The sequence below is a fragment of the Rhipicephalus sanguineus genome, chromosome 2 (assembly GCF_013339695.2).
Source record: "Rhipicephalus sanguineus isolate Rsan-2018 chromosome 2, BIME_Rsan_1.4, whole genome shotgun sequence".
In the NCBI taxonomy this organism is placed as follows: Eukaryota; Metazoa; Arthropoda; class Arachnida; order Ixodida; family Ixodidae; genus Rhipicephalus; species Rhipicephalus sanguineus.
In genome coordinates this window covers 816,471-839,839 of record NC_051177.1, presented here as the reverse complement: position 1 = coordinate 839,839, position 23,369 = coordinate 816,471, and the positions used below count along the sequence as shown (strand labels likewise).

Genomic DNA, 23,369 nt, shown 5'->3' with positions numbered 1-23,369 from the left:
TCTTGAGTGACGCCACCAAAGGCATCTCTGCCTCCCTGTTGGCCAAGTGGTTGGGCCCATACCGAGTGCAGACCACAGTGTCGCCTCTGGTGTACAAGCTGGCTGACTCCCAAGGGAGGCAAGTCGGCGGTCCAGTTAACATCTCCGACCTCAAACCTTTCGTTGCCCGCAGCAACGACTTGGGAGGGGGGGAGGCGGTCACCAAACCGCAGGAAAACCGTGAGAAGGCTGGCTCCAAGCCACGCCATCGGTACAACTTGCAGAAACGCACCTAAACAGCCTTTCTCCCATTGACAGGTAGCTGGACTTTATTCCATACCATGACAGTGAATGGAGAATAACCGCTAAGGTGCAGCGGCACACGTCTGGAAGTGGTAGAAGGCCCTCTTAGCCGAAAATACCCTCCGACAAATTGTCCAAGCCATAACCTCGCAAGCGCCCGCTTTGTTGGGCAGCACTGTCAGGCAGGCACCCTTTTTGAACAAGCCAGCTATGCCGGGGGCACTCCTGTCCATTCCTGCGTCGCCCAGTCGTCTCCCTGCACCTGGCTCTACCAGGCCACCAACCTGTTCCTGACCAGCTGGCCTGCTGTTCCCTGGTCCTTCCTGCGGGGGCCTGGTTCCTGCCTCCTGGCCTGCAGCCACCTCCACCCTGCCTAACCCACCTGGCAGCTTTGGCAGCCGCCCTCAGTGGCTGGTCCGCCCACTCAAGCTTCGGCCCAGGCCCGAGCGTGGTCGCTCCGGCCTCCGTTCCTGGCTGCCTGCTGTTCCGGCCTGCCGTTCCTGTGTGGCCCCCGCCTCAGCGACTTTCGGCGGTTGGCTACCGCATGCAACTGGCAGCCACGCCTCGTACGTTCTCGGCTGCCAACCTCTCCAATTCGGGAACTTCAAGCGGGCTGGCTGCCCGCCCTTGTCCAGTCTTCCCCTTTCCTCCTGGGCTGCGGACCTTCTCCCGGCAGTGGGCTCTCCCCAGTGGTGGAACATTTGGTGGGACGTTTGGTGTGACTATGGCCGACTTATGGACTGGTACCTTCGGGAAAACACTCCCCTGTTGGATTTTGCCCCGTTGGCCAGCCCCCTTGCGGCTGAGCTGACCTTGCCACTTGGCCTCGGACAGCCTCTTTCACAGGTTGGCCTCGGTCTTTAGGAGGGGGGAATGTGGGAATCGAGCGCGCCCTCCCCTTTGGCGCCTCGTTCCCCAGCTAGCGCGTGCTGGCCCCACGCGGCTCAAGCGCCGGGAACCGCCGTTAATCGGCGACATGGCTACCGTGGCTACGCCGCCAGGCCTTTTTGCTCGGTGCGAGCCATGTGTTGGTCTTCCCCGCACGAGCCACGCATCCGAACATGCCTGAACAATGCTCACACCACCAAGCTAGCTTACGTCACTGCGCAATGCTTGTCCTCATTGGCCACCAGTGACAACCCCCTTCCCCCATGAGCTCGCTTCTGTTTGGCGCGGGCTTGCCCGCGTCAGATGCTCTCAGGCCTGCACGAGAGGTTGAAGCGCTGCTCTAGCAGGCGGCTTCTCGTTAGTGTGCTCGACTGCTGCCCTTTGTGTGATAGTCGTAGCACCGCTGGCAAGCGTACTCGATCGGTCTTGCGGAGTTCCCTTTACGGCCTGCAAGCCCGTGACTGTCGTACTGTGCTGCATCTGGGGTTAATAAACCCATGTTTGACAACCTGCCTCGAGTGCCTTTTCTGCGCCGTGACGGAGAGTCGACGAACCCGGCCGTAGCGTCTTTGTTCGCTGCGGCAGTGGAGAACGTCGCGTCCCTTCCCGGTCGCCTCGTAGGGTAAGCTTCGTGCAAAATCTATCTCCACAAAGGTCATTGTGAATATTACAGCGTGAGGACAACGGGGCTACGCTCGGTGACAACATTGTCTGGTTGTGTTATTCCAATTGTTCCAAATATGTTCCAATTGTGTTATTCTCTAATAAGTGCCAAAAAACACCAAGTATTCCAGAACAAGTGAATGTTTATTTGAATAAGATTGTGATCTTTGCCTGATGAGTGAAGCTCAAATGCTGCAAGACGCTTTTCATAGTGTGCATCCTTCTTATGAACTTGGAAACGTTGGCGCCATATACCGATTCTTCGTGTTCACTCACACGCGCCATTTTTGTGTCATTTTTGCTCTCGTGGCCGTTTTCTTGATCATGACAAATGGTGTTTATCTTATCACTTGTCAGTTCCGCCAACGTGCATACTTGGTCCTAAAAGACGGGGCAGGCAAACACGGACACAAGAAAGAAGTCAAGATACCACAAACGTCCGTGTTTGCACGCCCTGTCTTTTAGAATGAATACTAACGGACTAGCTCAGCTCTAGGTTATTCTAAGCATGCTCTGTCGTCGCTCCAATCGCACTGCCCGTAGTGTTCAACGTTAGTGAAGCATGCATGGGGAGTCTTTCTGTGACTTGATTCCATAGGTCACTCGCATCGCATTTCATGCTGCTTCCGAAGCTCACCACGAATGTAACAAACACCAAGTTAACACTTTCGTGACCGCGGAAAAATCGGTTGTTTTTGGCTAGTCCAGGAAATATTTTTTGCCTGCCACAGAAGATAACTGATGCTAAAGTGTAGGGTATCAAATGATAGAGGAAGAATCGGTCTTTGCAGCAGTATTAATTTCAAACAACGAATTTATTCGAATATAATAAAAAAATTATCAAAAAAAGAAAAATGCATCAAAAAGAAAGAAAGATTCATAAAAACATCAATGCTACTCTGCAAAGGTTACACATTTAAAAAAATCGAAATATATGTTTTGAACGGAAAGCCCTCGTAAAATAATAGTGGAATTATAAGCTCTGTAAGAACAAAGATTATTTACATAAATGCAAGAATATAGGCACTAGTGCCTTTCATGCCACCGCGCGATGCAGGTTCTTGATGCGGTAAAACAAAGGCTGGCTGCGCATGTTTCGGGAAAAAAACAATTTTTTTCTGTTCAACATTCCTAGCATAGTTTGCAGTTCTGGTATTTTTCAATTTTCCTGTGTATTTGTTGAAATGAACAGTGCAGCCTCTTCCAAATCTGCAAAAATCCATAATTGTACCCTCATTTGACCTCTTTCTCGCTCATATACTACCGAATACCATACCGACCTTCACATTTCACCATTTTCTCATCCACTGAAAGGTTCCGACGGGGTTAAAAAATAGCGTAGAAGAATCGTTCATGTGTTGCAATAGAGAAGACACGTGGTGAAGCTTCTGGTGGGATGGGACGGTCATCTTCTTCAGATCAGAGACACTCAAGAAGCCTTGAACCTTTTCCGTGGCATCACTGACGGTGGACGAAGGTCTGGAAATATGTGTCGTCGACACCAACACCAATGCAAGCGCGGGACTTCAACGATTACCATGTACACATGGAGCGAGACGAACTTGCTCATCTTCTCTTCAATAACCTTCCTCCATGGATCCGTCCCTCTCACTGTATGTTGGCTTTTCGAAAGTATGCGTCCACGCATACTTATCTGTGTGGTTCCATCCCTCCATGGATCCGTCCCTCTCACTGTATGTTGGCTTTTCGAAAGTATGCGTCCACGCATACTTGTCTGTGTGGTTGCATATCTCTCTGACGACTTCTGCGGTAAAAAACAACACGAAGATGCCGCCGCGCAGCACACCAGAGCGTTGGGTCAAAGTCCGCTCCGCGCCGTCTTCGCGAAGAGAACTGCGCTCTTTCTGCAGCCGGCGCCAAATGCTCCCGCCCGAATGAAGTTAACACCTTGCAGATAAGAGCTGTTATTTTTAGAACGCACCGGATACATTTACATCGACGATAAAACGACCCAAGGAGAAGACGAAACTTACTGGTGGATAGCTGCTGATGTTCTGGGGAGGTTTGACGCACTTTCGCCGTCCGTATTGAAGCCTGGCGAATCGAAGTCGTCTTCCGTATCTGTGGTGCTACCATCATCCAGAGATTCCCGCTCATATTAATCGGAATCCGTCAAAATTCGCCGTTTCTGTGGAGCACCCGCGAGCGGCCTCGACGCGAAGTCTGAAACAACGAGCGCTCACCTACCCGACTGCGAACGAGCTTTAAAAATCTCCCCGCGGTGGAAAAACAAACTCGCAAACAAAACTGATAAAAAACAAGGTTTTTTTATGCTTTGTATTGCGTTAGCTGTCCAGAACCGCTCAGAGAGTGCCAAAACTTGATCTTGAAGCCATCGATAACATACTATCGATGGGAATAGGTGCAGTCACGAAAGTGTTAAAGACGAGCACAACAGCCTTACAACAAGTGTACGGGCGTAGCTGGCCGACGAAACAAAGCCAGCGAGGCAAAGCCTGACGAGGAAAAAAGGGTGATGGCAATAGGGCAGGTGAAAGTGAGCACACCTCCCTATTTATGCTTGTGTCGCTTAGTGCTAAAGAAACAAGAGCTCGCAGGGTGCCGCAAGTGGCTGCGTGGAACACCTGCCTCTGGACTTGGCCTGGCTGCTGTGTGCTCTGCTCACAGCCCCGGCATGGGTCATCTACACCAGATTCTACAATGCCCGCGTGTTGGGCAAGGCTTATCTCAAGATTGGCTCAACTAGATCTGGTTTCTCCCCAAAGCTTCTTGGAAAGCCTTCTCAGCTGGCCACACTGTATCCAAATACAGTCGAACCTCGTTAATACGTACCCGCTTTAAGCGTACCAACGGTTAAAACGTAGCTGCAACGAATCCCCGACCGAGTCTCATAGAGCCTAATGCATTCGCTGACCGCTTAAGCCGTAGTGCTTCACACTACGCCTACCGGTTAGTGCGTACCCTGCGTACCGCGATAACGTTTTGTGCCATAAAATTTTACTGCGCCGCTGAACTTCCCGACACCACAACGTGCCGCCAAAGGTTTTCAGTCTTTTCGAGAAGTGCGTAGATCGGTCGATCACTGATTCCGACTTCCGCGCGATTGCGGCGACGCCTTTGCGGGTAAGCATTGGCAAAGAACGAGGGTGAGGCGGCGGCCACCGACGAATGCGCCAGCATGACTTATCGCCGACAACCTTATCACAATAAGTATCTTCCAGATATCTGCTCGGGCACGCGTGCGGCGCAGCACTGCTTTAAGCCTACTGCACGCTTTTAATAGGCGACAACCTGAACGCGCTGGGCAGCTGATTTCTGCCGCCTCGTTGTGCGGGGCCGTGTTCAAGTGCGCGCCGCTTTGTAGAAACGAAAGCAGCTCGCTGTTGCGGAGTTGAGCGTTGCTAGTCGTGGGCGACGAGAAACCTCTTTGGATAGACGCTATCACGCTAAACGCACGCGTACGGTTCAGCAAGCATAGCGCTGTTGTAACCATACTGCACGCTTTTATTGGGCGATCGCCCAAACGCGCTACCATCCGCTGGCAGGACTCCTAGAGCGTCGCGGAGTGCGCATCGCTTGCAGGAAGTTCGTCATCGCCGCGTTAACCGAACAAGCTCATCTGTGCTCATCGTCGCATCTGTGCACGGTCTGGAGCGAAGTGGGTACGAAGAACACTCCCACGACAAATGCGCGCGTGCGGTACAGCAAGCGGCCCGGCGGCCCGGCAGTGACGGCATGAGCCGAGAAGGCGACATGCTGCACGCAACTAGCCAGGAGACGATCGGCTCCACGCAGCCGTACAGCGTTTCACTGGAACTGTGTCAGTTTTCATTTAGTAGTAGATTGCAGTATAGACGCACACACAAATATTGCGGAGAGCCGACACTGCAGTGTCCGTTCTGTCGCTACGTATACTGGACCCTAGTTCCGAAATGTTCCGTGGCGTCGCCACCGCGCGCTATCGGCACTATTGGACAGTCGTGCGAGAGTACCAGAATCTTTTCTCCAGTTTGGCGAAAAAAAAGAAAAGACTTTGCAGTGGGTACTTTCGGCAATATTTGCTGTGGCACTGCATTTATTTCTTTGCTAGCGGCGATGGCGTACGCGAGGAGATGCAAATTTTTACTTGGTGGTTAATGTGTACTACCGTTTAGCGCGTAGTTATGTGGCGTTCCCGGCAGGTACGCATTAACGAGGTTCCACTGTACAAGCTACATCTTTTGGGCTTGTGTTGTGTGAAGCAATCATGCCCAAGATATCCAAGCTGCATGCACCAGCATGCAGTGATATAGGTAAGTGCATTTCTGAACACCATGAAGAATGGAAAAATTTCTTAAGCACAGCTACACATCCTTTTAATTGTGCAGATTACAAAAACATTGTCATCTCGTAATCGTTTGTAACGACAGAATGTTGCTATGTTGTGCAAATGCAACAAAGTGCACATGGGGTCTGTTGAAATCAATAGTTGGACGGAAATCCGTCTGGTCAGGAACAGACATGAAGACAATTAAAACAAAACTCTGACCACGATTAAAAGCAAATAAAAGCACGACGTTTCGGCTCCCGTACGGGGGCCGAAACGTCGTGCCTTTATTTGCTTTTAATCGTGGTCAGAGTTTTGGTTTAATTGTCTTCATGGTGTCTGTTCTTCTCAGAAATGGAAATGGGCCCTAGACAGTTCTATGGCCAAGTAATTCCTTCTGATTGTGAAGACCGCAAGTGTAAATCCATTTTCGATTCAGCATTTGTGCAGCATGTTTTCAGGTCGTATGCCGAAATTTTTAAATAGGAGTTTGATGTATTCACGTGTTACCGCGTCGCTGCGTCTTGCGTGTGCCCTTACATCTCCGCTTCTACGTTGTAATGTTTGAGCCAGATTGCTAAAACACTGTGCGTGGTGTCGTTGTTTTATTATACGTTCTGCTCTGCCCTCCGCTGTTGTCCTCTGTGCATGGCCCATACCCAAGGCCGAGGATTGCCCAAGTAGTGGGTGCAATTTTTCAATATTTTCTGTAATTCCTAGATCCTCTTCATTCTTTGACATGTAGTAAATGTTCTGCCAGCAAACTGGACGTAGTGTCGTTAACCTTTCCTACATTCCTTCTCTGCCTTCCTGTTCAGTTTACGGCCGCGTTTTGGCTCAATCTAGCTCCTACGATCTGTTTCCTCGTTCATATGTTCAATCTGATTGGGAATGACGCACTGCTAGAAGAGGGGAAACGAGCTTTCTTCAACAAGCAAGAGCAATTGCTCTCTTCTGCCCCACCCACTGCCTTTCCCCTTCAACTTGTTCTTTACTTACTCATTATTGCAAACGTGCAGCATGCCTTTTTTCTACTAACGCAAACTGTTAAAACTAGGGGGGTGCGAATATTCGAAATTTCGAATATTTTTCGAATAGCGTTTGCTATTCGATTCGCACTGCAATTTTACTATTCAAACTATTCGAACTTCCTAAAAACAAGTACAGTCAACGTCCGATTGAAAATGACCCCTAGAGATTTTCAATATGTTTCACCTCATCACACCCCCGTATTGCGGCAAAGCTGCCTTTCAAGCTCCGCTATGGTCGCAAATGGATTAACTCAAGAAAACGCTGGTTCCAACATGGAGATGAAAGATGTGGCAGAGGTGGGGGCTCAATTAATGTTGTTTTGGACCTGAAATTTAGGCAGGAAGTCTGAAAAATTGGAAGCCGAAGCTTTTTAGCATCCAAAAATTCAGATGTTCTTATATGTCGACGTCTACGAGGCAGATTTGGAACTCCGGACTTGAAGGGAGCACACCCTTGTCCGCCACATCAGTAGGGCTTCCACAGAAGTTGAAAGAAGAGGAGAGGCTGAGAAAATGGCATCTTTGCCTATCATGTGTAAAGTGTTGTCAGCAACACTTCGGTTGCACCAAATCATGTACATAAATACAATTCGGCCTCTACATTGCCTCATTCTTGATAAGACAACTATGAAACACTACCCTGTGCCAGCGCTTCATTAACCTAGCAAAAAGAAACACTTTCATGTTGCTATCTCATAAGAACATACTTCGGGATTCTCTGCAACTTTTTTCTGTGATATCACTTCGAAGTATTCGAAAAATGTTTCAGAAATATTCGAAAATTATTCGATTCGCACTCCATCTTTATTATTTGAATTCACTTTGCACCCAAAATTTTGCTATTCGCACAGCTCTAGTTAAAACTTCGGTGGTAGTACAGCTGCTGTTATGCTTCCATGCAACTCCATGAATAATATTTTGACAAAACAAAAGATTGTGCAGTAAAGGGCCAGACCCTGCTTCAGAAACATGCTTTTTTTTTTGAGCACATTCTTATGAAACTTTCACAGTATATGCGCCGATTTCACACATGCCATTATTGTCCTAAGAAAATAAGTAGTTGCAAGAAAGTAAATAGTTGCTGTATTGCTAGGAGCAAGATTTATTTCTCAAAAAGTAAAAGCAGGACCACAATAAAGAATACAAAAAAGATGAGCCCTGTTCACAATGTTTTGAACAGCGGCTAAAAGAGCCAGTCAATGACGTTAACAAGAACAAAGTGCCTTCAAAGGCCTTCCCCAGCTGAAGTTTTGAATCGACTGCACCACGACATGAAGAGCCGTCTTCAAAACACCACTGGGAATGCATTCTGCATCGAAATGACGGTACCCCCTTGCGTTTCCATTGTGACAAAAAGATTGTGCACAAGGCCGGGGAGTGTCCCTCTTTTACTTTTTGTGATGTCATGTCACTTCCCGACGAGATGGGCTCCCGCCTCAAGATTTATTTCTAAACTGCGAGACTTACAAAGCACATTCTTATTTAACTGCACACAACATTCACTCGAGGTTACTGTGCTTTGAACTCTCACAGCCTAGAAATAAATTTTGCTCTTAACAAGGTACATGAAATGCTTGACATTTTAAAAACTGCAAAAGAATGTACTAGAAAAGATCACTGCACATAAAAAGGTACATAGTCTTCATAAAAATAGGCACAAAAATAAAGAAATATGTATCAAAGGCAGGGTCTCCCCTTGAGCACTTGAAATAAATAGGTTAACAAATAAATAAATCATTGGGCAGTTCAAACTATGTTCAACACTACTTTTTGCTCCACAGACCCAATTTTAGAGGCAATATATTCTTGAACATTGACAAAGCAATCTTATTTCTTAATTTTCCGAGCATAGCCTGACTAAATCCTCTCTCCTTCAGAAGCATTTCATGGTGGCAATGTAAACATACATACTAATCAGCTGCACATAGACCAATGCACGCCCAAGGCTAGAGTATAAAACAGCCCCAAAAATAACTCGGATTATACTCAAAGGCTCGGCACCTTGACAACCGGAACAAGGTCCCGCCAAGGATGACCTTGTAGCTCTGCGTTGCCAGGCTCCTCTGGCTTGGGCTGCTCACTGGGCGGCAGCACACTGGGTTCCAGGCCAAACAGGTGCTCCAGGCGTGCATACAGCTCAGACCGGTTGTAGATGTGAAGCTCCAGGCCATTGAGGAGCACAAACACACGGGCCTCTGCATCAGCGCATGCTGCAACAAGCGGCACCTTTGCACACAACAAGCGGAGCTCCTTTCACCGACGGCTGGTACAACACTCGAAAATACTCGTAAGCCAGACAAGCTTTTCTCCAAGTATGTCTTTGTACATGGGAGGGATCCCAAGAGGGTGCAAACAAATTTCATTTCCGGGCTCAAGTTGGCAAGGTGTGCCTCCCACAGCTCCTTTGTAAAGTCTACGCTATGGTTTACAAACTTATCTCTGGTCTCAAAACACCACGAGGTGTGGACAGTAGGGGTGTGCGAGTAGTGAAATTTAATCTCAAATCGAATTTGAATCGAATAGTGCGGAATAGTGGCCAAAAATATTGAACATCGAATAGTATATTTACACGAAACGTGTACCGCTAGTTATGGCAAGACAAAGGAAAAAAATCAGGGACGCTACGGTGTGCTGACAGCTTCATTACGCACTTGTTGGGGAGTGGTTTTTGTTTAAGCTTTTATGGGAGCGCAGGCATGTTGACAGAAGAGCCGCCATTCCAGTCAGCAGCACCACTCCTAACCTCCTAACAGAGGGGGGTACGGTAGCTAGTCTTTCTATTCCCCTATGGTCGCGTAACATGGCTCATTTGACAACGGTAATGTTGTGCTTCATCGCCATGAGTTCTCCAGGCCCAAAAGTCTCCGGGCGCCCGTTCACAGCAGCGTTTTAATTGAGCGCCGGAACGATGGGAGTTTCTGAACTAGTGGTGCAGTGCGGCAGTGACAACTGCCCAGCGTGAACAAATTTTTACGTGCAAAGCCAATCACTGAGGGTTTAGCAGGCCTAAGTCAGGTCATCTTACTAGAAGTACCCTTACAGCGCAAACATAAAGATGCACCACAAAGAAAGAAACGACGCACACAAGCGCCGACTATCAACTGACTTTATTACGGCGATTGTCAATGCATTTATACCTCCAAGGCAGCCTTACCGCACATGCGCCACGCAATCAACATAAAAACAAAAGTGAAACAGAGTGGAAACAATGAATCAGTGTATTACATACGCGATGAAATGAAATCAAACTCAGATGAGTGCAGAGACAGAGACGTGTTGCTTATGCAAAGATGAGCCCTTTTTCTGATATGATAGGCTTCTAAAGCCAGCCGCGCATGCTCATTGCGGCTCCTGCCAAGGATCGACGTCCCTTCAAATCGTGCCTCACAATTGCAGCAAGCGTTAATATGAGCCACAAGATGGGCTCCTTTATCTGCATTCTTGTTAATCTTTTGCGCGTGTTCCCTGAGCCGCTCGTTGACGCATCTTCCAGTTTGACCAACATAGGTCTTACCACACGAGAGTGGGATGGCATAAACCACGCCGACGGCACACGGGACGTAGGTCACACCGTGTCGGATTTGGCACCCTTCTCTGCTCAAACCGCAGGGTTCGATCCCCGGACCAGGACGAATTTTTCGGCGACTAAGAGGCTTTATTTTCCGAGAAATCCGTATGGATTTCCTTGTGGCTTCGTGCTACAAACGGGTGGTTGTCTATTTTCCCTTTCTTAACCCTTCCGCCACCTTGCGGGATTCCGCAGAAGTGATTTGCAATACTCTGCGGAGAGCGCGTTTTGCTGTCGAGCCGACTTGCAGAACAGAAGCTGCGTCGGCACCGTGCATGGCATCGTGGCTTATTCGGGACGCACGCGCGAGCGCTATTTATTCAGCGTAATAATTCTTGGTCCATGGTTGTGACTTTGGCAGCCCCAAGATCAAACTGCACATGTTCGGACGCGCCGGCCGTACGATTGCCAGTGATAGACGCCCCCAAACCCGAGACACTGGCGCAGTTTGGCGCAATTTTCGTCGATATTATCAGGCTGGAGCAGTAAATACAATTTGGCGCACTTTGGCGCAGTTGGCGCAGGAGTGGAATCACTGAATTAAGAAAAAATTCCAGGATGGAACGAGGTTCGAACGTGGGCCCTCTGCGTGGGAGCCCAGTATTCAACCTCTGAGCCATGCCGGTCCCTGAAACTGCTTTGCAAAAAGGTCCTATACAGGCTTCATCTCGGGAAGGAACCACATTAGCATATGCAATATAGCGTGGTAGGAGAGTAAAATAAGCACCAAGCGTCACACAACGCGAATTCTGTAACCAGGCGTCACACAATGCGAATTGCGCAACGAATAGGTTGTTGAATGCTTCCAACCCATTACAAAGGGCTCTGCCATAATTCTTCATCATCATCAGGCAAAGCATCAACAAAGTGCGCATAATGCCTTATATGCGTTTAGCAGGTACCATCGCTCTCCGTAGAATGACGAAAAATGGCACAGTGCCTGCTGCCCTACTTCTCAAAAATTACAATGATTTATAGCGTAGTGGGTTCCTCGCAAGTGCACTTGTATTGGTTGCCAAGGAAGCCCATAAGCGCATGATCCATTTTCTCGGGGTCTCAGTAAAGTTCTTCGCCCCCCCCCCCCCTCCATCTCTCTCCCACGTCAATGTATGTTATACAGCATGACAGGAAAGGGAAATAGCGACTGGGTGTCCCCCAATGCAAATTACATAACTGGTGGGCCGTTTAAAGATTCCAACCCATTACGAAGGGCTGAGCCACAATTCTTCATCGTCATCAGTCGTCGCGTCAACAAAGTGCACATAATGCCTCATAGATGGTACCTCGCTTCTCCGCAGAATGACGAATAATGTCGTGGTGGGTGCTTCACAACTTCACAAAAATTGTGATTTATGGCGTAGTGGGTACCTTTCTAGTGTACTTGTATTGTAGCCCCAAGAGAGCTTGACGGGCTCTAGAAATGCCACTCTTCCAGCTTTCACTGTGACTGTGCTGCGGTTTCAGCGCAGGCCTGGCATTTTTCATGTGTTTTTCTACGTGCGGAAATGACATACAGTAAAACCTCGTTATACCGAAGTTGAAGGGGGAGTCGTAATTACTTCGTTATAACCATTAGTTTGTTATAGCCAATATCCATTTCTACCGACAATTAGCACGCAAGAGAGGATGTACTCGCCACCAAATCCCACAGCAGCCCGCCACACAAACGAAAAACGGCCGCCGCACGGAGAAAAACTAGCAAAAGAAAAAGAAAGAACAGCAAACAACTACTTTATTCACGCCAAACTCGGCACACCAGCTGGCGGCTCACTTAGCAGAAAAAAAGTCCTTAATAGACTTCTGCCGTGTCTTCCTCAGACGGATGATGGCCTTTTCGGCCGCTGCCGCTATGTCGAGTCCGTCCTCGCCGTCATCGTGAGCGCCGAAAAAGCGGCGCAGCAGGTCTGCCGCATCCAGCGCTTGCGCGGACGTCGGAACATCGGGTTCGCCAACTCGGGGCTGTCGTCGACACATCACTGTCGTCATTCACCACCCCTGTCTCCACGCGCACAATTTCAGCCTCTGTCAGCTCTTCGGTTGTCACCGCGTCAGCATCGGCACTGACGTACATGTACGTGCAGAAGGTGTCGCAGTCGGGCACAACTCCGGCGTCAAGGAGAGCGTCCCACGACACCACGTCTTGGTCACCCGCAGCACCCTCATTGGCGGCAGCATCGATATCTTCGCTGTCACCGCCGCTGTTAACGCCAAATGAGGCATGACGGAAGCAGTTGGCGATCGTGCTTCCTGTTACAGACATCCAAGTAGCCTGTAGCATCTCGATCGCCATGTAGAGGTAGATTGTAGTCTCGCGCTTCATGCTCATATAGAGTCGAATTCGGTCGATTACACGCTTGCGGTACCGTGATCAACGCTACGCCGAAATCTTGGGCAACTTTTTTCTCTTCTTGACGCTGGACTAACGGCTTTCAACATAGCCGCCTTCTGCTCAATTGTAATCATTTTTCACTTTCATTTGCCGTTGCCGTCGTCCATCTTCTGCCTAGCGGCGGGAACCGAGAGAGACGCTGTTCTGATGCACACGCAGCGAACGACAAGCAACAACAAGGCCCGCAGTCGCCGCGTTGCGTTGGCCGTGTCGCCGTCCACGCGCGCAACAGGAGAGCGGGCGGGTCCACGAGTTCCACGGGAGAGGGGGGGGCCGGGAGACGTGCGCGGGTGGGTCCACGAGTTTCAGTGGAAAGCGGAGGCAGGCAGACGCGCACCCTCGCGCGTGTTGGCAGGCGGCTCCTCGGGAGCGCGAGGCGCGAGTTTTGAATTACCGCATCCATGATGGGACGTAAACCATCGCGCGCTATAAGACATTGACTTGCCGGCTACCAAAATGATCAGTAAATGCTCGGTGGGGAAAAAAAAAGGTTCGTTATATCCATTGCGAGGAAATTTTTGCTTCGTTAAAATGAGGTTTTAAATACATGGGCGCCTATGGGTATTTCAAGGGGAATTACGATTGCTTCGTTATATCCCGCTTCGTTATAACGAGCTTCTACTGTATTCTCCTTTAAGATCAACATGTGCTCGCTTTTGAACCAGGATGTCAGTGAAGGTTTAACGAACGGCGACGTTAGCTTTAGTTTTAGCCACCCCACCCTAACCAAGTTGCACCATTGGCCTTTGTCACGCTTTAGATATTCGTCCTGTCAAATTATTCGAAACTTCGAATACTAGCTATTCGAAAGTTGAATCGAATTATTCGATTCGAAACTCAAATATTCGCACACCCCTAGTGGACAGACGTAGCGGCAAAGCAGATTCCTTGATAGGTTTGTCATTGGGATCTCGCTGATCGGTGAGAAGCGCCATGTGTCTGTCGTGTGCCCCACTGTGGTGAGCGAGAAGGTTCAGGGGTAGCAGGTGCTCCACTCGGTTAGAGAGGGCGCGCACCATCTCAAGTCCAGCCCAAGTTCTTCGGATCACCAGCAGAACGATTCAACTGTTCTGCATATTTTATTGCAAAGCTTCGTTCATGTGCAGCGCTATGGATACGGCCAATCGAGTCTTCAGCCCACGGAATGTCGCATGGGTGAGCGACACCCATGGTGGATCTGACTGGCTGTCCCACTGATGTCATAGGTACATTAAATGTTGTTGATAATACATAGTTTTAACACTTTAAAAATGTGCTGTATTAAAAACACGGTAAAGGAAACCACATACACAGTCACAATGTACAACAACACTTGGGAGCTTCCAGCAGAGAGTAAGCGTACTGAGGTTCCTTTTCTTGACCGCCACGAATTCCCTTCTCTGCATTGTGGGCCTCAAATCTCGTGAATGGCATCGTGTCAGGCTGCGACATTGTGTCCTTGCGCAAGGCAACCACAGTGGCTGCAGCACAATGGTATGTCCGTATGTGATAAATGCCTGCATCTGCATGTTTGAAGCCATCAGAAGACTACCGCAACAACCCCCATATATCTACATTTGCCATTGATCAAGGCCAGAAAGCTTCAGCTTAATGAAGCTTCAGTTTAAGACATAGAGACAGGAGTTGTGTGTCACTGTCTTATTTTTGCCTTGATATCAGCATAAGCTTTAGTTTCTCTGCCAGCTTGTTAGCATTTGAAGGTTATTGGCAAAGAAAATGTGTGTCCAACAGCCAGAACTCTTGTGATGGCAAAGAGCTCGGCCATGCACTAGAAGATGGTCGAGCTTAGTCCCAACCTTCAGTAAAGGCAATTCAGGTGTAGCTCTCTCGGTACAATGCCTAAATTACAATGTGAATCTGATCGTGTTGTAGCCTAAGTGCTCGCAAGAATTGAAAAAGCCATTTCAGGGAAGCAAACGTGGTTCATAGCGCACGTGCAATGCACACATGACAATGGTCAAGAGTGTGGGAGAGCACGAACTGGCAGTGGGAACGAACCAGCCACGTGGAGAGGGAGCCCCTGTTCTAAGAACCACTAGCCCACCCTACTGCGAGGGAAACAACCCTTGCAGGTGTGATAAAAGAGCCGGCCGGACAGAGGGCTCTCTAGTGCCAGCAGTCTCCACCCTTGGGAGCGTAGCAATCAAGTGTTGTTTGTTGACCTAGCCTGTTGCCTTATTCGCCCGAAGGGGACGTGAACATGTGCACGGTACGACTGTGTGCGGCTGGAACCAGAGTTAGGCTTCTGCACCTGCCGTGCATAGAGCAGACCCCTTTAATACATCGTTGCTGTTTAAAGCAAGAAAAACAAACGGTCACATGTTGGTAAGCTGCAATTTCCCAATACCGAAAGCACCGCTCTTACTGGCGGCAAGATACTTGGTAAGCGAGAAAATGTGCAAGAAGATACAGGTTAATAAGTTCCTGCACCACCTCACTGTGACATCATAGATATTGACGCCGTATGCTGCGCAATTGTGTGTAGCTTAAAATGATCTGTTCTAATGGGCACAAAGATTTAGCCACAGAGTACACTAACACAGGAGAATCTCGTGCGCTTTGCGTAAAGGTCAACTGCAGTGCCAGTCAGCAGCAGGCCAACCAAGGCGAGGCTGAGGACCACGTGCACTGTTAAGGCAAGTCTAGAAAATGGGGATCTTAATGTAGGCCCAGTGTTTTCCTCGTAATCAGCCAGGAGACATGGCCCAGTTTAAACTCTCGCTGTTGCCTTGCTGTCATGGCGGGTAGTCACCATCAGCCCGACTGCAGGGCCCTGTTCCACCCGCAAGCTTCATCCCACCCGAACGTGCTGTCTCCCCTTCTCTTGGAATCCACTGATCTTGCCTATTCACCACGTGCCCTGTCCATTTCTTCTTCTTGATTTCGACTATGATGTCCTTAACACCCGTTTGTTCCCTGACCCTCTTGTCTCTTAAGGTTACACCTGTCATTTTCCTTTCCATTTAAGTTGAACCCTCTTTGTAAGCCTCCAGGCTTCTGCTCTGTAAATGAGTACCGGTAAGATGCAGCTGTTATACACCTACCTCTTGAGGGATAGTGGTATCAGTCTCATGGTTTGGCTCCACGGTTACTACCTGTTCTAAGTACAGTAAAAGCTCGTTAATTCGACTCTCGTTAATTCGGAAAATCGGTTAATTCGGACTCGTCATCTGGTCCCTGTAAATATACGCATCACTCTATGAGACTGGGCGCTCGTTATTTCGGACAGATTTGACCGCAAATCGGATAATTCGGCGACTTTCGGGCCGCTGGCGAGGCTCGAAAACGAAAAAAGAACAATTCGGAACAAAAGTGAAGCTCAAACGCAGCATCGCCATGGACATCAATTATCGACTTGGCTTGGATTGAGACTGGTTGAACGCCTTTTTTTCGCGTGTGGTTTTTGTTGGTTTGTTCCCATTGGTGTGCTGCATCGTTGATCGCCGATTTATCGAGGAACGTTTCAGTACGGCTCCTTTAGCTTGATCGTTGCTGGTGCTTTTGTGCTGACTTCTCGTGCGACCGCACTCTCCGCCGATGGCAACGCCGGCGAAGCGGCCCAACTGCGAGGCCAAGGACTTCACCACCAAAGTAGAAATTTTGCGTGCTCTGAATAACGGGCTCTCCCGACAAGAAGTGATGAAGAGTGATGAAAGGGGATCCTTCAATCGGCGGCAAGAAGCAAGGAACGAGTAACCGTACTTTTATCCCCCAACGTGACGGGAACAGAGCGCTTGCCGCTTCTCGTTATCGGAAAGGTTCAAAAGCCACGCTGCTTTAAGAACATCAACATTCTTCCCGTGGATTACCGTGCCAACCGAAAAGCGTGGATGATGGGTGAAACTTTTGCGGACACTGCAGACAGCATGCGAGCTGCTGAGCACCTTGAAGGGCTCAGAAAAATTGTGTCCGCGCGAATTTCTGCTCGAAAACAGACAAGCATCCGCGGTTACTTTGTTAAGTAAAGGTATGTTGAAAAAACTCGTGCATTTATTGTGTTTATTTCGGCCATTCGATAATTCGGACATTCGGTTAATTCGGACATTTTTTCCGGTCCCTAGAAATCCGAATTAACGAGCTTTTACTGTATTCCTTAACAAATTCCAGTGCCTCGCTACCTATCGCACAGCGCTGTTCTTTTCCGAGGCTGTTGCACATTACTTTAGTATTCTGCATATTAATTTTCAGACCTACCATTCTGCTTTCCTTGTCCAACTCAGTTCTCATGAGTTAACAATATTTGTTGGATTTTAACGTCCCAAAACCACGATATGATTATGAGAGACACCATAGTGGAGGACTCCGGAAATTCTGACCGTCTGGGGTTTTTGCACCTAAATCTAAGCACACGGGCCTCAAGCATTTTTGCCTCCATCAAAAATGCCGCGGCCGGGATTCGATCCCGCGAACTGTGGGTTTAGTAATCATGAGTTGCAATTCGTCCCCCGAGTTACTCATCAGCGCTCGTGGCCACAGAGTGAGCCTTTGAACATCTTTATCAGCAAGCACAACAGCACCAGCGACTGTAGATCATACGTTCTGTGGCTTTTCTTTTTTTCAGAAACGCACAATTTCCCACTGCTCAACTATTGGCACCTCCATTACATCCCGGATAGATCATGCACACCAAGTGGCTGTCCTCACACGTATAAGGCGTCTTTTCTGCCACCCACATGTATTCAAGACCAGTCAAGTCTTCCTGGTCTGCATTCCCTTTTTTCTGCCCTTCCGGTTAAACAAATGAACACATACTGCGAGGAAATTCCTTTTTGACATAGGGAATCCACCAGCGAAAAACCAGCCAGCCATCCTGAGCTCGCACAGTGTAATCCGGGGTGGCATATGCGACATCTCGGAACATCAGCTTCCCCGAGAGTACCGACAGGGACACAGACCCTGCAACAGAAACATTTCAACCTTAGTGTAGATTGCAAGTTAAACGCTCGTGAGGCAATATGGGCAATGATTTTGTTTTTATGAACTACCAGGGGTGCAACAGCCGAAATAGGATTTGGAGCAATTTTTGGCGCAGCAAAATGTTGCTTTTGGAGCACAAAAATCCAAATTTGGAGCAGGTTGCAAAAAAAAAAACTGAATTTTTTAGCCCAAAATCCTAAATTTGGAGAAGTATAACAAAGAAGGCTTACTTTTAGAAAAGAAAAAATACGTAAAAACCATTAAACATCAGCTAATTCGTGCAAGGTGCACGTGAACACTGCTATTTCAATAAAAGCAGTGTGTCGAGCCACCCCACAGTGCGAACAATGACTAAGTCCACATTAGCATTTGCAGGACCTGTCAAATAATTCGACAGGCACTGGAAATGCTGATGTGACCTGCGAACCTGGCAACCTCGAAATTCGGGAGATTCGTAAAGCAGGAGCAAGTGGGGGTAGCGAAAAAAGAAAACTGCCATAGGCTTTTGTCTAATGTTTCTCAAGGTCGCAGAAACGCCATACACAGCAGCTCCAAATGATTGCCAATAATTTTTTAGACGTCAGCGATCATACTGGTACTTGTAACTACACGGCGCGTGCACGAACGAGTAATTAAGGAACAAAATGTGCTGTGTCCCTGAGAGCTAGTACCCCCCCCCCCCTAATAGCCCCTTCTAAATCTCAATATGCTTTTCCACAGGATGCCAGTGTACTGCGGCAAAAGTGGCTTAAAAAGCGTTCTGCACGCAATAAAACAAGCATCAGGAAATTTGAGAACCACCGTCCTTTTCTATTGCAATAGCAGCTATATGGACACTCTCGACGGGTTTTTGCAGTCATGTCCCGTATAAAGTCCAAAGTGATAACATCCCCCCGCGCATATTTTCTACCGTGGATAAAAGCGCGCAAGTGCGGGCGACGAACGCGGCTGAAGCAGATATCAAACGAGCCAGCCCACCTCCGTCGCTCGGAGGGTGCATGCGATAACACCACTCTGCTTGGGAAACCTGCCATCAAAGCATAGAGGAAACGCCCCGCCCGTCTTGAACGAGCATGAAAAGACGCGAGAGGGGGGGGGGGGGCTGTCGCTCGAGCAGCAACTTTTGAACTTTGATTCTAAAGGCGCGGCCGCGATAGCTGGCGCGCGCGCTATCTCGGCAGCTATCAGCGTGCGGCTCGCATATCTTGCTACGTGCTGCGCTCTCAATGCGAAGACACTGTGCAGAAAGAGCATCTTTCCCTGGAAACGCCATATTCTCTTACACCAACGTTTTGTAGAGTTACGCGAGATCGGATACAAAAGAGTTTGCTGCCAGCCTCACTTCGCATTCATTGCTTCGTCCTTCCGGTGAAACTGACTTTTTTTTCTTTTCTTTCGCGGGGGGTTAGGGTTAAGGTCTGCGCACGCGTCTGTATTGGATGACGATGTCCACACTGCAGATGACCAACGCGGCCTCCATTTCTCGGTCAAATTTGCGCAAGTGAGAAAATTTTAAGCTGGTCAGGCATTTTGGCGCAGCATGGCGCAATTTTAACAATTCCCCGGTTTTGGCTCAGCTTGGCGCAGAAATAAGGAATCGTATCAAATTGGCGCAGCTGTTGCATCCCTGAACTACCATAAAATCCCGAGCAAGATAATCGGACGAGATTTGGAGGGGGGAGCTTGCTCGGTCATATTTCAAATCTGTCGAAAAGGGGCCCAGGTAGCATCCCTTTCTCGGGATTTTACGGAATACTTTGCAGGGGTGATCTGTTCTTCTAACAGCCTGCATATAATCGGTAGGGACTGTTCTTTTTTTTTTTAGCTTGTCTGCACACCTTTCATGAGGAAACAGTAAGCAAGACTTTTGTCCTCCTATTCAGCTTTTTTGAATACACTTCGTACAGCAGTCAATTCTCAAACCGGCCAAAATAATTCTGCCCATGGCTGTCACAACAAAACAAGCCTCGAGAATATTTAGGCCTATTTATGAAGAGAGGCACTCCCTAAGGCCCATTTCGGACAAAACTAAAGTTTACTGGGCCAGACCATGCTCTGCAATGACATGTGCTCACAATGAATCCAAGCCCTTTAAAGAGCCCATCCCTATTCCCTCCTGACCCCCTGTCAGAAAACAAGTGCCACAATAAAAAACTTGATGCTTGAATGAAGCTGGCGTAAGTGAGTAGCAACCGCCTGTTCTTGCGAATCATCGTAATGTTGACTATCATAAACCAGCTGCCAAAATTCGTAACTGCTTAAATTCCTTTCTGGCCATGGCAACCATAATCTGTGCACAGCCACAGAGGATAGGGATACTAACTAAATAATTCAGGCAGTTATGGTCGCAATCACGTGCTCTCGGCAGAGAGCACGGGGTAAGGAAAATACTTGGCATCAAACCATCCAGTGCGACTTGGTTGGACAGAAGGGTGTCATCAGCGTAGTGCCACCTAGCGGCATTTCAGGAAGCATCGAACACTACCTAGGCTAAGATCCCAGGCTGTATCTGTGCATGCGTCTCCCCTGACCTCATGCAGCCTGCACCAATAGACTGTAGCCAAGGTTAAACACAGCTGTTTTAAATCTAGATGTGAGAACAGAACATATTTACAGTGAACCTGTATAATACCTCCTCTGCCCCGAAACGATTTTGTCTCCGTGGGCAAAAAAAATGGCGTCATGCTCGGATGCTCTGTTTCAAAGCTGCAGATTCTAAATTTAATAGATGTTCTCAACATCACTCCTCGTATGCGTTCAGCATAAGCTACGGAGGTACAATGCTATCAACTATTTCAAGGGTGCAGATTCTAAATTTAATAGATGTTCTTCTCCGGAGTCTGCTCTACAAGTTCAACAACATTCGCTTCAAGCCACTACCTTTTGAACATCTCCCGGATGAAGGGGTGATAGACGAAGGCAAGAGGCTGATGGACATCGACGACTTGGATGACCCACAGCAATGAGCTACAAACACGTTCAGTCAGACAGTAGCGTACGACGAAACATGCATGGCCAAACAGCAAAATCAGATGCACTTCTTGGACAGGGGAAGGTCAGATGCCAATCTCACTGTTGTACGATTCTAATGCAGAAGACCATTCAAGCGACATCTTTCTGGGTGTCATTTGCAGGTTCGCTGTCCAATCACCTTCACAGCGTGGATTAGAGCCATAATTTTTAACAGCAAAGCTGTTTAAGCTAGCCGTAATATGTATCACGATTCATAAACGGGTATGTGCCACCACTGGTCCACTAAAGAAGGAAGCAAATTAGCCCAACACTAGGGAATGGGAAAGGCAACGGCGGCTGTGAGAAGACCCCGAAACGATGGAAGGCCTACTCCAACGATGACGTAACTAAAGATACATAAGAGGCACGAACGCTTGCTTTCAGCCTGAGTTTGTCTATGGTTGGACATCCATGTCGTGACTGTGCGGTTTAACTCAAATCTCTCTGCATTGAGGATCAACGTAGAAACAACTTAGCATCACCTAGCTAAAGCCTAGCAATGACCTAGAAGCAACCCTCATCACCTAGTTAAGGCCCAGAAACAACCTAGAAGCAGCCACATTAGTCTTCAGAATCGTCCAGTTTCGCTGTTTCAATGCTTGCGCGGCTTAGTGCAAGCTTCGCCAGTTTTTTTCACTTCAAGATAGCGCAAAAAAAAATTGCATATCCATCCAGCATGATTGCTTCATACAACACGAGCCCAAAAGATGCAACTTATGTTTGGATACAGCTAAACGTGTGGCCAGCTGAGAAGGCTTTCCAAAAAGCTAGGCTATTGGTATTTTGGGAAGAAATGGCTCTTTCCCCTTATGTTGATTACTCACCAATCTTGAGATAGGCCTTGCCCACAAAGCGGTTGAGGATTTTAGTCAAGAGAAAGCCCAACACGCGGGCATTGTAGAATGTGATGTAGATGACCCATGCTGTGGCTGTGAGCAGGGCACACAGCAGCCAGGCGAAGTTCGAGTCCAGCGGCAGTTTTTCCAGCGGGGCTGTGGTGTTCCATGCAGCTGGGTACGCAGCCACTTCCGGCACCCTGTTTTTAACAAAATGGTTTGTCGATACCGCCCACACTAAGATGCCATCCGCAGAGGCACGCATTTTTTTCTTCTGTTTTTGGCAAGATACACAAAAACAAATCACACGCTACTGCACAATAAAGAAACACAATTCCTTAGGGACGGAGTGCTTACCCAGCTTTGCAATTTTTCCCGTTTCTGTTATCAAAAGTTCATCGATGGTATTACCAAGAAGGCCGGATTTCTACCATTGTGGCGCAGTGACAGCAGCCGTGCTAAATTTGACATCGTTAAGTTCGTCAATGGAACATCGCGCTTGCGTATTGTTTCCCGTTCACGAACGAAGGAAGCACCACCTGTAAATGCTTATTTTATGCTCACTTGTGAACATCAGTACTCTCACCAACGTGAGCGCCGACGAAACCGCGAACAAGCGGCAAAAATGATCCATCGCCTTTCAGCTGCAACAAAAACGCCATCAGACTGCTCAAGTTCGAAGGATTACGTTAGGCTGCCGCGGCTTCACACACGGGCGCTAAAACGAAACAACCGAACGTAATGAACTCACGCTTCCGATGCATTCATGGCAAATGTGTCTTAAAGGCAACTTCTTTTTCAGCTGGAAATGCCATCACCAAAATGTTCCCTCCGGGCGGGCAGCGATGAGGCTAGAGTGTACTAGAACAATTTCCTAGTGACGCGTCCGGGAAGGAGCGCGCGTGCCCGTTTGTGTAGACGCCACCAGGTGCCGCCGCTGCGCCTTTTTCTAGTAGACCGGCCGCTGTCTCCCGGTGCGTTTGACGTTGTCCGAGTTTGTAGGTGTTCCTTATGCAACGGATTCTTTTATTACAGCACAAAAAGACTGCATTTACTGTAGTATAGCGTATAGAAAGTTTCTGAAAACCACGCCAACACACTGGTATCGACAACGTCGTCTGCTAGCGTAAAGGCTGCAGACCGGCGGATTCATTGCAGTTCAAGACATCGCCTCAGCAGTATGTATTCGCAACTTTTATCATACATTGCACAAACCCAGCATGTATGGACCTGTTTTTCTTCTATGGCGCAATATCTATCACATTTAAATCGCGTGCTGGTCACAAACTACATAAAAGTGCACAGCAACGTCTGCGCTGCGTTCCTATGCCAGAAGGCGTACAAATAAATAAAGGCCTCGACAGACGCACATTGATTGTGATAAAATTTTTGTACTTTGTTATCGGTTACAGAACCGCATCTAAACAAAATTATTCCGGCGTTTCCTTGCACCATTTCACGGCGTACAACGAGACTCTCTTTTTTCTTTTTAGCA

General features: G+C 48.2%; 1 protein-coding gene across 1 annotated transcript in view; it reads right to left on the bottom strand.

The window, feature by feature from the left end:
- Positions 1-22,738, bottom strand: part of LOC125757048 (transmembrane protein KIAA1109-like) — a 164,472-nt gene extending 141,734 nt beyond the window's left edge. Inside the window, exons 1-4 of the mRNA XM_049412128.1 lie at positions 22,626-22,738; positions 21,863-22,074; positions 17,862-18,005; positions 9,154-9,362 (exon numbers count right to left, since the gene is read on the bottom strand). Coding sequence (XP_049268085.1) covers positions 9,154-9,362; positions 17,862-18,005; positions 21,863-22,074; positions 22,626-22,642 — 582 coding nt within the window. The 5' untranslated portion in view covers positions 22,643-22,738. The remainder of the gene's footprint in view (positions 1-9,153; positions 9,363-17,861; positions 18,006-21,862; positions 22,075-22,625) is intronic.
- Between the last annotated feature and the right edge of the window lie 631 nt (positions 22,739-23,369).